Source organism: Argiope bruennichi, chromosome 10, assembly GCF_947563725.1.
Source record: "Argiope bruennichi chromosome 10, qqArgBrue1.1, whole genome shotgun sequence".
NCBI classification, from domain to species: Eukaryota; Metazoa; Arthropoda; class Arachnida; order Araneae; family Araneidae; genus Argiope; species Argiope bruennichi.
Genome location: NC_079160.1, coordinates 106,449,657 through 106,465,117, shown reverse-complemented (window position 1 = coordinate 106,465,117; position 15,461 = coordinate 106,449,657). Strand labels below are relative to the sequence as shown.

Genomic DNA, 15,461 nt, shown 5'->3' with positions numbered 1-15,461 from the left:
CTATCAGGACTATCTTCCGTATTTTGGACTCTGCCTTCGTCGAAACCATAAGTTATTTTACAACAAAGACAAAACTACTTTCTGTTTGTTGTACCTTCTTGTATATCAATTTTTAGTTCTTCAAGTGTTAAAGCTTTTTTAATAGTAGCGAACTTTAAATTTAATTCTACCATTGCCTGAACCCTTCAAATTATGCATAGAGAAAATCGAGCACTGTTAAAAGTGAACAGTTTCTGCTGAGTGTAAGGGGAAAAAATGCAAAACGAACTCTTTTTTCTAGCCATTAATTCCTGAGCATGGATTCTGCTTTAAACTGATCCAATGAATGTATTTATTTTTTCTTGTTTGCTTTTTTCTTTTATTTGTTTATATTTTTCTCTTTCCTTTAAAATGCTTTTTTTTCTATTTATTTTTTTCTGTTTCCTAAGTTGAAATTGCCTATCTTTGGTAAATTTTATTATTTATTAATTATGTTTAAGTGATTCTCTTACTGTGGAATCTTGTGTAAGCTCTTCTGCTTGAACCATTTAGACCTTCTCCGAGTTCTTTTTTTAATGCGTCTAAATTTTTTGTTCAGGTTTTTTTTATTTTCTTTGACTCTCTTTGGCCCCTTTTGCATTTAATACACATGCGTGTGAAATTTTTTTTAATGGTTATTAATCCTTTGACGTTATTTAAATTTAATTTTCTTTCAATTTTAAGTATGAGCTCTTTACCTGTGTGAACTCATCGTTTTTTTTTTTTTTTTTTTTTTGCACATACGCCTAATTATCATCAGAATACATCATTTCAAAAAAATTGCATCAATAATTAAAAATAGCAATTTTTGTTCCGTGCAATTTTTTCTCTATTTTTACGCATTTTTAATAATTTCTTAATTCAAATTTTAACAAGTTTATTTGCTATGATGAAATTTCATCTATTTTCAGTGTTCATTACACTTCTCAATCTCATGTATTTACCTAAGTTGAAATTAAGATTTAAAAAAAAAATTACTTTTTTTACAATATCCGAAGTAAAATTCTCAATTTCGCCTTTATTTTTCATGTTGATTTTTACTTTTGATAACACATTTTTTTTTATTTTACTTTTACATACTTTTGCTCATAAGGCTTTTTTCAAACATACATTATAAAAATAAAAAAGTGCATTTTTCAAACATGTACTTTGTTTATTTTTCAGGCCCAGTAATTTATAGGAAGCTAATTACATTAATTTCAAATGTTCCTGCTCGATCAATTAACAAGCTAAAATTCTAGATAAGTGCTTTCCATTTAAAAATTTAACAGCCAAAAAGGTCATTGTTCCAGATGAAATAGCTGTTCGCCAATGGCAGCTTTTCAACATATAAAACGCATGATTTGCATCACACTTTTTGTGACATCATGGACGAGTAACCTCCACATAATTTTTGGTTATATGTTTATTTTATTTTGTTTGTATCTGTTTTATAAAGCTGTTCTATATAAATCACGTAGCGTATTTTCACTTCGATTCCTATTATTAACTTTGAAATTTCATGACAATGACAACAGATACAAAAAGGTGTTGTAAGTTGCAAATGTGTTCAAATCAATAAATTGTTTTTATGTGTATATATTACAGTCTATGAGATTAATCGATCATTACTAAAAATTTCTTAATAATAGATGGCCATTCAGTTATTCCTTTTGTCGATTTTTATTAATAGTGTGCGGGTTTTGGTTCGAACTCGCAACGTTAGGGTTCATAGCCGAGTAACAAAGCCACTAGACAAAAGTATACACTCTTCTCCGGAAGTTGTTATCTGGCTTATGTTATCACCACAATAGTCTCCCACCAGTGAGTCGGTAGAGTTTTATCGCGCCAGTTATGGCGAGCGACGAACGTGATTATCGCGCCAGGCTTTATGGCGAGCGACGAACGTTGTTATCGCGCCAAGTGTTATGGCGAGCGTGTGTGAGTGCTTGCTGCCGGTAGATGGAGCCCCGACAGTGGAACGAAGGATGCGGTTGTTCAGAACCAGGGTCACCAATGTGCGGGTTTTGGTTCGAACTCGCAACGTTAGGGTTCATAGCCGAGTAACAAAGCCACTAGACAAAAGTATACACTCATCTCCGGAAGTTGTTATCTGGCTTATGTTATCACCACAATAGTCCCCCACCAGTGAGTCGGTAGAGTTTTATCGCGCCAGTTATGGCGAGCGACGAACGTGATTATCGCGCCAGGCTTTATGGCGAGCGACGAACGTTGTTATCGCGCCAAGTGTTATGGCGAGCGTGTGTGAGTGCTTGCTGCCGGTAGATGGAGCCCCGACAGTGGAACGAAGGATGCGGTTGTTCAGAACCAGGGTCACCAATGTGCGGGTTTTGGTTCGAACTCGCAACGTTAGGGTTCATAGCCGAGTAACAAAGCCACTAGACAAAAGTATACACTCATCTCCGGAAGTTGTTATCTGGCTTATGTTATCACCACAATAGTCCCCCACCAGTGAGTCGGTAGAGTTTTATCGCGCCAGTTATGGCGAGCAACGAACGTGATTATCGCGCCAGGCTTTATGGCGAGTGACGAACGTTGTTATCGCGCCAAGTGTTATGGCGAGCGTGTGTGAGTGCTTGCTGCCGGTAGATGGAGCCCCGACAGCGGAACGAAGGATGCGGTTGTTCAGAACCAGGGTCACCAATGTGCGGGTTTTGGTTCGAACTCGCAACGTTAGGGTTCATAGCCGAGTAACAAAGCCACTAGACAAAAGTATACACTCATCTCCGGAAGTTGTTATCTGGCTTATGTTATCACCACAATAGTCCCCCACCAGTGAGTCGGTAGAGTTTTATCGCGCCAGTTATGGCGAGCAACGAACGTGATTATCGCGCCAGGCTTTATGGCGAGTGACGAACGTTGTTATCGCGCCAAGTGTTATGGCGAGCGTGTGTGAGTGCTTGCTGCCGGTAGATGGAGCCCCGACAGCGGAACGAAGGATGCGGTTGTTCAGAACCAGGGTCACCAATGTGCGGGTTTTGGTTCGAACTCGCAACGTTAGGGTTCATAGCCGAGTAACAAAGCCACTAGACAAAAGTATACACTCTTCTCCGGAAGTTGTTATCTGGTTTATGTTATCACCACAATAGCAATCGATTATCATTAATTTTAACATATATATACATCGCTGAGAACTTAATTTGAAAGGCCGCAACAAATAATTTTTTTGAGGGGGGGGGGAGAAAGAGAAGATGGAATGCATAAAGGAGTTCAGGGGTTTTCAGGGTTTATTAATATTATTGTTAATTGCATTTGCTCCTACTTAAGAATAAATTCAAAAAATTTTTTTTTTTTAATTTTGTTATTCGATTCGATTTAAAACTTGGAATTTAATTGAAGGCTAAAGTATTCCAATCATTTTGAATGTTATAATTGCCATGCTTCTTCCTCTCCAAAAACATTTTATTGCATAGTAGGGATATTTTTGTCTAAACTTATATCGTGTATTTTGTCCAAATTAGGGAATATGTGTCTCTGTATCATTTAATAAAGCTCCTACTTCATCAGAGTAGTTTTTCCTACTAATTATCAAAGATTTGAAAGATTATAAATAAAGTGCTGTTATAATAAAAATAAATAAATTCAGTTCGAACTCATGAGAAAATAATACTAGTGGTATATTATTGGAACTGTTTTATTTTGAATTCGTAAATATATATGCATTTTAACATAATTTTGAAATTAAGTAGACGAAAAGAAGAAATTTCACCACGGGAGTCAAAATTTGTACAAAAAAGAAGTGATGATAAATTGACGTCTACATCACTATTTAATAACAAAGGTGAGAAATTTTTCCCTTCAGTAATTTTACTAAGACATTCTGATAGGGATTTCCCTGACGCGTGTAGACTTAGGAAAGGGAATCTTAGGTATCTTTAAAAGTATGTTATAAGCATTAGGGTTTTTATCCCTTCGCTCTGAGTGTGGGAAATGTAAAATCATTAGTTTTCAACAACTAATGTTCGAATAAATTAAATAAAAAAGCGGGAATTAGGTCAGGAAATAAGATAAAATTTTTGAATGAAATTAGCATGGACAAATTTAAGATAAAAATTGTAAAATTAATTAAGATTTAAATATGATTAAAAAATTCATCGCATACATATATGAGATTCCCGACTTAAAAAAGCTTTTTTCGGGAGATGTTCCTTTGTAAAAAATATCATTCATGATGACGTGCATGAAAAATTTTTAATATTTGACCTAATTCTTATTTTTTATTTAAAAACATAAAAAAAACATTAATTTTTTCCCAACAAACTCCATGAATAAAAATGATTCATTTTTTTTCTGCGAATGAAACAAAAGGGAAGAATTTTCTGTCTGTCATAACAATTCCAAGATTTTAAATCCTCTTTAAGACGCAGAAAACTATTATTAAAATTTCCATTCACCGACGACTAAACAAAACAAAAAAAAAATGAAAAGGCATATTATAAATGATCATATTTTTCCTGGACCCACACTTTAAACATTTACGATGAAAAACAGAATACATCAAAACTGAAAAGACAAAAATCTCATGTTTATAAATGAACTAAGAAGGAAGTCTTAGCAAAACATCGCTGCTTCTTTTAATCGTAAATAATGTTTTTGTATGACGCATGTTAAATATTTTAACTGCAGTTCAGGATAAAAATTCAGTTTATATGCGTAATGAATTCTTTTTTTTAGTAATTTTTTTTTGTTTGATTTTAACAAAAATGCCAAAATGTGATTTCAGCACTATTTCTATCTTTTTTTTCTTTCACTAAAAAATGTTTGAATTTAATTTTTTATCTTTTTTGCTTTTTAATTCACTTCTTTTGTTTCAAGTTTGCAAAAGTGGAATTGTGTGATCGATTTTTTTCATTTTTTGATGGATTAGAAATTCTGTGCCCTTTTTATTCTCGACGGCAATATATTTTCAATTTAATTATCAATTCATCATTGATTTAATAAAATTTTGATTATGTACCAGTAACGCCATCAGATAGAGAATCAATAAATCTCAAGTATAAATTTATATATAATTAAAATAAGAGGTTCTGTCGTTTAATCTATACTTATATAAAACTCAATGTGTGTGTGTGTGTTGGCGCTCTACAGGCCAGATCGTTCGACCTACAGCTACCAAATTTGACACATGCACACCTTGGAGATCGGGAATGTGTACCTGGGGTCCCTTTTTAGAATTTTTAATTAGAATTTTAATTATTAATTAAAAACTAACTTTTCCGCCGAAAACTTTCCGTTTCCCCACTGCCAAATGAGTAAGGTTTCAATTTTTTTCCCACGCTAATGAGACTAGGATTAACATTTTTCGACCGATTATTTTAAACGATTCTGTTTATTTTCTTAGTGTTTAATGCATTTAAAATGAAACATTGTTAATTAATCGATCTTTCAGATTCATTCTGAAGTACTTTTGAATTAAAATAAAGCAGAATAAAGAAAATTAAAAATTTCTAATCTGCATAGCGTTACACCAACTAGTGTTGAAAAATTCCCACATTTGCGTTACCATAACTGGTGTTGAAAATTCACGCATGCGCATTGTGTTCTGATTGTTGACAACTACTTTCAACGGATGCGGACTTGATTTAAATTATTTTTAGGTTAGTTGTATGCTTTTGTCATTAAATTGCATTTATGTTAGCTATATATTTTTTTGTATATGCTTATAGTTTTAAGTACATCGTTTTTTAAGTAGTTTTTTTAACCTGTTTTCGACCGATTATTTTAAACGATTCTGTTTATTTTCTTAGTGTTTGATGCATTTAAAATTAAACATTGTTAATGAATCGATCTGCTCATGATGAATCTGAGAAAAATTTGCTGACAAATTCTTGAGATATTACACAAATTAAGAAATATATTCTGTAGTGCCCATTAGGTTTAAATGCTCAGTGCCTCTGTTTTCAGTAATCATATTATAAAAAATACTTTGTTTCAGTAAAAAATATTATTATATTAATTGCAGATTCCTCCTTTCCACTTTAATTTAAAGCATAAATTCTACGGGAGCTAACAGAAAATTAGAGAGATACATATATTATGACTGAAGACCTTTATAATATTATGAGTGAATTATATGACTATCAAAATTTGAAGCTTTAAAATATTTTGATGAAACAGCTATTAAAATAGGAATTACATAAAATGTTTAATATTATTAAAATTATTAAAATATTATTAAAATTTTAACGAGTATTAAGATTGGCGAACCGGCTGATCGCCAAAGGCGGCTAGTTCTAAATAGTATAAAAAAATGTTAAAGCAAAGGAGAAAATAGTCCCAAATAGCCTTTTTAGATCATGTCCATGAATCCAAAACCTCCAAAAAGTTGATGAACAAAATCACGCACTGTAAAACATCAGCTTTGGTAACATCCAAGCAATCAAGAATCTGCGAGAAGTGTGCCGAGATTTACACCAGTCGGATTCTGAAACTAGCGGGAGTGGTCTCCCTAAAACTTTCTCGCATACTCTCTAATAAAAGTGTTATTCCAGAGAATGCCTTACATGGCATTGACGTGTATTGTTACAAAATATTAACCTTTGGTGTGAATTTAACATTTTGAGCGAACCTATCGTGTCATCCTTGGCGAGTTATTTGGCGATTAATACCTGTCATAAAGTTAATAATAGCCACGAATCGAAATTGTGTCTTAGAAACGTTTTTTCCAACTGATTGAAACAAAAATTTGACAGAAAACTACACTTGTAGTGACAAAATATTATATCATATTCGATATATTTAAATCTTGACGTCTTTCAATGATCGCTCTTACATGCTTCTAATATTACAGACCGACAGACAGTCAATCCCTTGTTGTATTTGGCTCAAAATTTGATAGGTGTCTAGACTATAGATGTTAATTCTGTGCATAAAATTTTATTTGTCTACCTCTCTTCGTTTTGTAATTATCATATTAAATCATATGCGAATAGCAGGACAGACAAACTTCCTCAAAACGGATTTTGCTCAAAATTTGATATAAATCTATGATTTTGGCATCAAATTTCATAAATCTAATTCCAAGCATTTTCGAGTTATCTTTGCTACAGACAGACGAACATTTTCCAAAAAATATGTTTTACGAATGTGCGATTGTGAAGATTCGTCAAAATCTCGAGTTCGAATTTTTTGAAGATTGCTATACTTTCTCTATATTCTCTATATACCAGAGAGTAAAAAGCTGCCATTTCTACTGGAAAGTGAGCTGATTAGTGTGTCCACTAATAATTAGTAAGAGAATAGTCTGTCGTTATTTGATTAATTTACGAACTAAATAGATCTTCCAGGACCTCTACCAAAGTGCCATGCATGGTTGGGTAGAGCATTCCAATTCGCACTTCTTTCAATTGAAGAGATTTCAGAGTAAGGGAGTGCTTTGTTCCAGTGCTTGGTTTCATAACACAACACTGCTTCATGTAGGCCGGAATAACCTGGTTGGTAAGGCGTTGGATTCGCTTACCTTGGGTTGTGAGTTCGAACCCTGCCAGCCGTTGATTCCCCGCGTGTGTGGTGGCTGATGCGCGTATAAATCTGTCGTGATCACAAAGTCCTCCATGTCGAGAGTAATACCATTGGGGGTACTGGTTCTCTGATTCAGGTCTAAATTGCGATCTGTGGCTGAGTGAATGAAATGCATGAATGAAGTCCGCCCCGTAAAAAGGGTTGTGACGTGTGTGTAGCTAAATAATTCTCTTTTCCCTTGATGGCGCTACTAAAAAAACAAGAGACGTAACATTGGCTTAAAACCCCACATGACTTCTTGAAGTCAATGGGCTAGACAAGAGCCATTGGAAACAACAACCCTGCTTCATGCCTCAGCAATTATAACTTACTGGTTATTTAAACAGTGTAATGGTCATAAAGTAGGAGAAACATCGGAAGATGCCCCTACGCTATCTATCGCTGTCACTATTGCCCAAATTGCCGACGTCCGCCATTTGTTGAATGAAATTTGGTAACAGAAATTTAACATTAGATAACTAAAGATCGAGAGCATTAATCTGACTGAAATTCAAATGGTAGTGACTTTATAAACAAACTATCAATGAGAAACTGAAAACATATGCTATTTTACAGAAAAAGACATACAGTCTATTCATAGTAAGAAAGTTCAGGAAATAATAAAAATAAAAAACAAATTAACAAGACAAGGCTGCTAAAAATGAGTCCAAATATAATAAAAGAACAAGACAAATGCAAAAATGAAAATAAAAATACAAAAAGAAATAAGTGCTCTGCACAAATACAAAAATAATGGAATATGTATCATGATATATTACTACTACTGGAGAGAGTATTCCTTAATTTAAAAGATCTAGATTGTATTCAAAATGACGAATCATTTTATAAATTTTCATTCTGGATCAAGAAGTCCTGTCCAAGACATCAGCTACCTCATTCTCATGGGAAGGAGCCTATGAAAGTGGACGAAATGGCGCAAATGTAAAAATAATGGAATATATATCCATAAATATTACTACTATTGAAAAGAGTGTGTTTTTTTTTAATTTTGAAAAGATCTTGATTGCCTCCGAGATGACGAATCATTCTCTGAATTTTCATTCTGGATTAAGCAATCTTGTCCAAGACATCAGCTAGCTCAGTGCCATTGTATGGGACCCATGAAAGTAGATGAAACGTTGTAAGGATAGCTGAGAAATAAGACCTAAATTTTTCTAGCGTGTCCTATTTCCCACATTCGCCCAATCAGAAGTTTAGTTCCCCTTTATTAAAGCAACATTAAGGCTGTTTTGGAATGGACCTCGTAATTTTGAGCCCCGTCAGATAACTTGGACGACACCTGAGCTGGTATCCCTCCTTTCCCAATTTCCACTCCACACCAGTGGGAAGACGTTTCGTCCCGACGTATTTAATGTTCACCAGACTCGTTTACACGACGTTTCTTCGGTGTAAACAGGTCTCGAGCCTCAAACTCCCCTGTTCCGAAACCGAGACCTTACCACCAGGCCAACGCGGTCCTTCGTGCAATCAAAAATGAGATGTACAAAGCCCAGATTGTTTATTAAAATCCATACATCCAAGTTCAAAGAAAGTATGGAATCAACCATTGAATTGATGTTTTATTATTCCTCATCCCTATAAGGATTTCACTGATTTTTATTGAACTTTATTGAATTTTCCAAAGACAGAAAATACTTTTTTCATATATTTATCCAGGTAACTTCACGTGCATTGAAGTGATGTTCACTCTTGAGCGCCGTCTCGGCTACTACCTCTTCCACACGTATATCCCGACCTGCCTCATCGTCATCATGTCCTGGATCTCCTTCTGGATCCGGGCCGACGCCGTCCCAGCCAGGGTCACCCTCTGCGTCACCTCCCTGCTCACCTTGGCCACGCAGCACGCCCAGTCCCAGAAATCTCTACCCCCGGTCTCCTATATTAAGGCCATCGATATCTTCATGTCCACATGCACACTGTTCGTGTTCTCCTCTCTCATGGAGTATGCCATCGTCAACATCGTGATGGGGCAGGCTGAGGACAGAGAGAGGATGGCCAACAGCCTGCTCAATGATGTGCAACTGATACGCGTGGAAGTAAGTTTTAAGAAAGATGGGAATAACTGCATTTAAAGACTTTATAAGGCAGGCTGTCAACACAGCATTGTTTCAAATTGAAATTAGAGAGTATACAGTAATTCATTTGCATTTAAGAATTATAACATTCAGAATTTTCTGTTCATGCAAATTTTGTATTTTAGCCAACTGATAGCTAGCTTCCTTGTAACTAGCTGCATTCGGCGACCAAATGTTCGACCACCATATTAAGAGTATTAATTTCAGTAATTGATTAGTTAATTAATTAAGTAATTAATTTAACTAAATTTGATGAACTACATATTATCGAAATAAATTAAAAACTTACTTAAAATTATAGTGGCACAGTAAAAACTCACTCTGACTGATCACCACAATTTTAAAAAATGGCGAAATCGTTCTTGTTATTGATTCTGGAGGCTCCGTCAAAGTTATATTTTGCAATATCGCTTGAAGTTAGAAGAGGCACTAATAGTCGGATTAAGTACAATGTTAACCCTAGATATGACATTAGTGCTCATGTAATGACTGATGACCTAGGAATCATGAACTTTCAAATGAAATAAAAATTAGAATTAACGCTACAGCGGTTGTGGCTGGAAAGCTCTGTCAAGGTTTTTCCGCATAAAGAATAGATAATGACGTAATGTTTTTGAAATGTATCCCGGAAACAAGAGAAAGGAATCAGAAACCATTAACCTCGTGACTTTGACTTATATAACGTAACCATGAGTTTTCTTATGTAAAAACAATGATGCTTATCGGATAGAAGTTAGGGCTGAGGGGCAGGTTCTATTGTTTTTCCAATTATTTTAAATACGTAAAACTTTTTCTAAATTTTTTCCTTAGCTTTGGTGCATACTTAAATCTAATAAAAGTGAGTGGGATGCCTTAATAAATTTCAAACAAATCTAAATATTTGCAGAAATTATATGTAAATTTATTGGGGAGATTCGCATAGGAATTTCCAATATATATATATATATTTATGTATTATCAAACGTCGAAGAACAATAAAATTGCCGATTTAATTAATATACGAGATAGGCAAGAACAGAGTCACTTTTTTTATTATTTTTCAGTTATACTTCTTAAAACAGCCGTCAACATCTGTGGAATTTTCATTACTTTGAGATAAAAGAAACGTCAATATGCTAATTTCCCTTCTGTTGTTTTGTTAAATATCCTATCGATGAAGGATTAGATCGATGAATTAAAATAATTAAATTGCGCGGTTTGAACTGCAAATACTGATTTCTATTTCAAAAATGAAACAAAAAAATATTATTTTCATTGCTTTTGTCTTAGAGATATGGCCGAAAGCACAGCTTGATGCAGAATTTTGTATGAGAAGAATTTGTTTGCTGAAAAATATTACAATATTCGATGAAATGCATCTGCTTGTCATAAATTTCCCTATATGGAAACATCTAATCAACGGAATGGAATCGAATTTTAATCAAATTATAGAGGACATGGAGTGAAGAATTCCGCAAAATAAATAAATAAAAATGTATAAAATATATCAAAAAGTAACAGATGTAACACTAGGGCGATGTATTGCATACGAGGAAAAATACCACTCTGAAAATTTTGCATACGAACTTGGATATAATAAATTTATTTTTCTAATTAGATAGCACATCCTATTTGGAAAATGTATTATTATTTTAATTACTATAATAATATAAAGGCATTTAAGATATTGAAGTGTTTTAAGCAATTTTTATATTTTTAATTATTTAATACTTTCCCTTAATTGCAGATTTTAAATTAAAAATTTAGTAATTTGATGCTTGAGTAAGACTCGTCGTGCGAAGGGGTTAATAAAAGAGAATGCGAATTCTTTTTAACATCCTGACATTAACATTTTCTGTACGTCCATTGCAGTTATTGTCTGATTTTCATTCCAACAGAGTTCAGGACAGTTCTTTGGAAGCGGGCGTAGTTCTAAAAATACGTTTTTAGGATTTAAGGATGTTTAAAATGTGGAAATTCATCAAAAGTTCGATTTTGCAATTTTTTTCATGATTAAAATATATTCTATTTGTATATTTAGCAAGCGAGAGAATACAAAAAAAATCAAAAATAAACCGATATCAGTCTAATGCCTTTAACTTACTTTCCTGGTGAATGCAAGACATATAGTGAATCGAGTTCAAATGTTTAGATTATTTTAAAAAGCGATGAATAATCATAAATCTAAAACAATGGTAGATGAATCGTGGTAGAGGAGAAAGAAATAGAGCCTATATTCATTCAACAAATATCATCATTATCATGGGCTCTAAGATTAAGAAAAAAAAATCCAGTTAACATGTAAAGAGCAGGAATTTGATGTAAAAATGTGACCGTCAAAATCATCTAAAAATATATAATACAGAAAATGGAATAACAGCAATTATACAACTACAACAGATATTGATTCACTAATCGCTTGAAACATGTATAATTTTTCTATGTAATCAAAAGCGATACGTTGTGATGAATAGCATATAAGCCAGTCAACAACTACGCTACCCGAGCAATTACTTTTGTATCATGATCATGTTAGTGGCCGGGGAACCCCAAGGTCCCAGGTTCTATCCCTCGGTCATCGCAAACCGTCACAATGGTGACCTCGGACGATGAACCTTCAACCTTCGTACAGCAGTTGTGGCGCCATCTACCCGCAACCAAAGTTGTCAGACTCACTTGACGCAGCAATAGCATCAGCACACACAGCACATCACCCACACACGCTCGCCATAACGCTTGGCGCTACTCAAATGGGTACAGGTACATTAGAATAAACAGCTCATACTTCACCACTCAACAGCCATATCGTTCGTCTCACCTCCGACTCACTGGAGGGAGAGTCTGGTGAATAGCTTATAAGTCAGTTAACAATTACTCTACCCGAGCAATTGCTTTTGTATCATGGTCATGTTACTGGACTGCGAACCACAAGGTCCCAGATACTATCCCTCGCTCATAGCAAACCGTCACAATGTTCTACTTGTTCTCAGAGATATAAAAGTCGTAGAATACTTAAAATAGTACAGTTTTAAAAGTTAGATGGAATCTCTTTAAGAATCTCTGCAACTAATCGGTAGGGAATGCAACAAAGACAAACTTTAGAATTAAATGATAATCAAAACCTCCTTGGACTGCTACGGGAGTATTTCAGCGATTCTTGAAGTGATATATTTCATCAAGCTGCCAACAAAGCTGGGTTTTCAAATATTCTACCCCTACCACATCAATGAAGTAATTTTGTTATTATTGATTAAATCTAATGATTGAAAATTTTACAAGCTGATTCAGTATCTAAGTATATACTTACTCAATTCATTTTCTAATATCATATTTTCCATGTTAAAAATTGATGTTCTTCTTTTTGAATATTTTTAAGGAATTAAGGTGTACGTACACACTTGAAACTTCGAAAATCGTTCAAAACATCGAACATTCTTTTATTGTTTCAAAATATTCTCTGATCCTTTATCTTTCAAACGATACCAAGATGTTGTCAATACTTGGAATATTTCTCGAGTTATAATTATTTTTTATGAGGTACTTTCACTAAAAACTCTAGTTTCGGTTTTTTGTAAAAATACATTTTATGAACAATGATATTTTTCCGCTATGGTGCTTCATTCAAACAATCATAACTCAACAAGAAATGAACCAAATACAATTATTTATATATCAAAATAATCAGTATGAAACAGTGGATGTTTTGTGCTTCAATGAAAGTTATATTTATAGAAATAAATTTTTAATAGCTATTTAAAAATTAAAATGACAGAAAAAATCTTGCTTTTTCTATTCATTGTAGAAAAATAAATTGTTAAAAAAATTATATATTTTTATAACTTTATTGAGGTAGAGAACATGAAGACTCATATTAGGCATCATTTCCAACTAGAATTGTGTGTCTGTAGAAATTAGAATTTAAGATATCATGTTTCAAAAAATAGGCTAATTAACTCATTAAATATTATTGAATTAATTAATAATTAGTGTAATATGGGTTTTTTTCTCACTGAAGTGAGTTTAAACATACAGGGTGTTTATAAAGTCCCGGACCCATTTTGATGTTTAATAACTCATAAAATAATAAAGATATAAACACACTTATGGCATTTATTGATGGAATAACTCATATATTTTCCTTTTCAGGTTTGAATATTTTTACTTTTGTAAATATCGTCTGCGCGTGTGGTTAATTTCAGATAATTTCATTTTCCAGTCTAAATATCTGTACTTTTCTAAATATTGTCTGCTTATTAATTGCATTTTTCTCTCTTTTGTTTTTGTCAACTATTGCAATGTTATGTTTACTTTTGATGTGTTTGTTCTATGTAGTACTTTTGTATGTGATGTTTTATTCGAGCGGATATTAAGGAGAATGCATACACCACAAGAGAAAGCACAGATTTTATGGTGGTTCATAGAAATGAAATCGATAGTGCAAGCACAGAGAAATTTCAGAAGAATTTACCAAAAAGATCCTCCATCCAAAAACAGCACCTTGCGGTGGAAAAAGAATTTTCTAGAAATTGGAAGTATCGAAGATAAGAAACGTTCCAGACGTCCTTGCACAAGTGATTTTGATGTTGAGCGTGTCAGAGAGACATTTTTACACAATCCTAGAATATCTGTGACATCAGCGGCAACAGAATTGGATATGCCAATTTCGACGATGTACAAGGTTATTAAGAAAAAATTAAGACTGCATGCATACAAAGTTCAAATTGGTCAAGTTTTGGAACCGAACGATAGGCCTAGGAGGATAGCCTTTGCAACAGATATGCTAAGGAGGATAGAAGATGCTGCTGATTTTCTGAAGAGCATAATGTTCTCCGATGAAGCATCCTTTCATGTTTCTGGCATTGTTAATCGCCATAATGTGGGCAAATGGCTCTGTGGATGCCGACATGCTTGCCGCTACCTGGCGTGAAATTGACTATCGACTTGATATTCTCCGTGCGACGAAGGGGGCACACTTGGAAATTCATTGACAAGGGTCATGAAACTTTTTGAGTCTATTTAACCATTTATGTTATTAATTTAAATCTATCTTTATTATTTTATGAGTTATTAAACATCAAAATGGGTCCGGGACTTTATAAACACCCTGTATATTAATGACCTACTGTGAAAAAACAGGATTTTGAAAGTTAAGATTTTTTTTAAAATCTTCTAATGTGTACGTACGCCTTAATAATTTATTTCAATATATTTTGCAGGGTGATTCCAGAATGCCAAATGGAACCAAGGTGGCTCGATCCCCTACACTCCATCGCAGATCCGAATCCCTCGAGAGACAAGCTCTCAAAATAGACAAGTTTTCTCGAATTGTTTTTCCTGCCCTCTTCGTTGTGCTCAATGTAGCGTATTGGTCCTATTATCTCAGATGACATTTTTCCTCATTTTCATACAACTCGTCGTTTTCTCACAAATTCCTCTGAAGAGTCACTTTTGCATTCAGTGTTGAAATGATTTGCTTTTCGAAGAAAGCGACTTTTGAAAGTTTGATGCAATTGCGAAATTCCAAATTCGATGAGATTTTTTTTTATTATTATTGTTATTATTACCTCTTGTTTTGTGATTACATATACATTTTTTTGACTAAAACCTTTAAAATTAGATCTTTCAACATTATCATTCTATTAGTTCTAAAATGCGAGTATAATTACATATACATTTTTTTGGCTAAAACCTTTAAAATTAGATCTTTCAACATTATCATTCTATTAGTTCTAAAATGCGAGTATAATTACATATACATTTTTTTGACTAAAACCTTTAAAATTAGATCTTTCAACATTATCATTCTATTAGTTCTAAAATGCGAGTATAATTACATATACATTTTTTTGGCTAAAACCTTTAAAATTA

General features: G+C 33.6%; 1 protein-coding gene across 1 annotated transcript in view; it reads left to right on the top strand.

Moving 5' to 3' along the window:
* The window catches only part of LOC129987700 (glycine receptor subunit alpha-2-like), a 51,470-nt gene extending 36,490 nt beyond the window's left edge, over positions 1-14,980 (top strand). Inside the window, exons 7-8 of the mRNA XM_056095650.1 lie at positions 9,196-9,575; positions 14,810-14,980. Of these exons, the coding sequence (XP_055951625.1) occupies positions 9,196-9,575; positions 14,810-14,980 (551 nt within the window). The remainder of the gene's footprint in view (positions 1-9,195; positions 9,576-14,809) is intronic.
* The last annotated feature ends 481 nt before the right edge of the window (positions 14,981-15,461 follow it).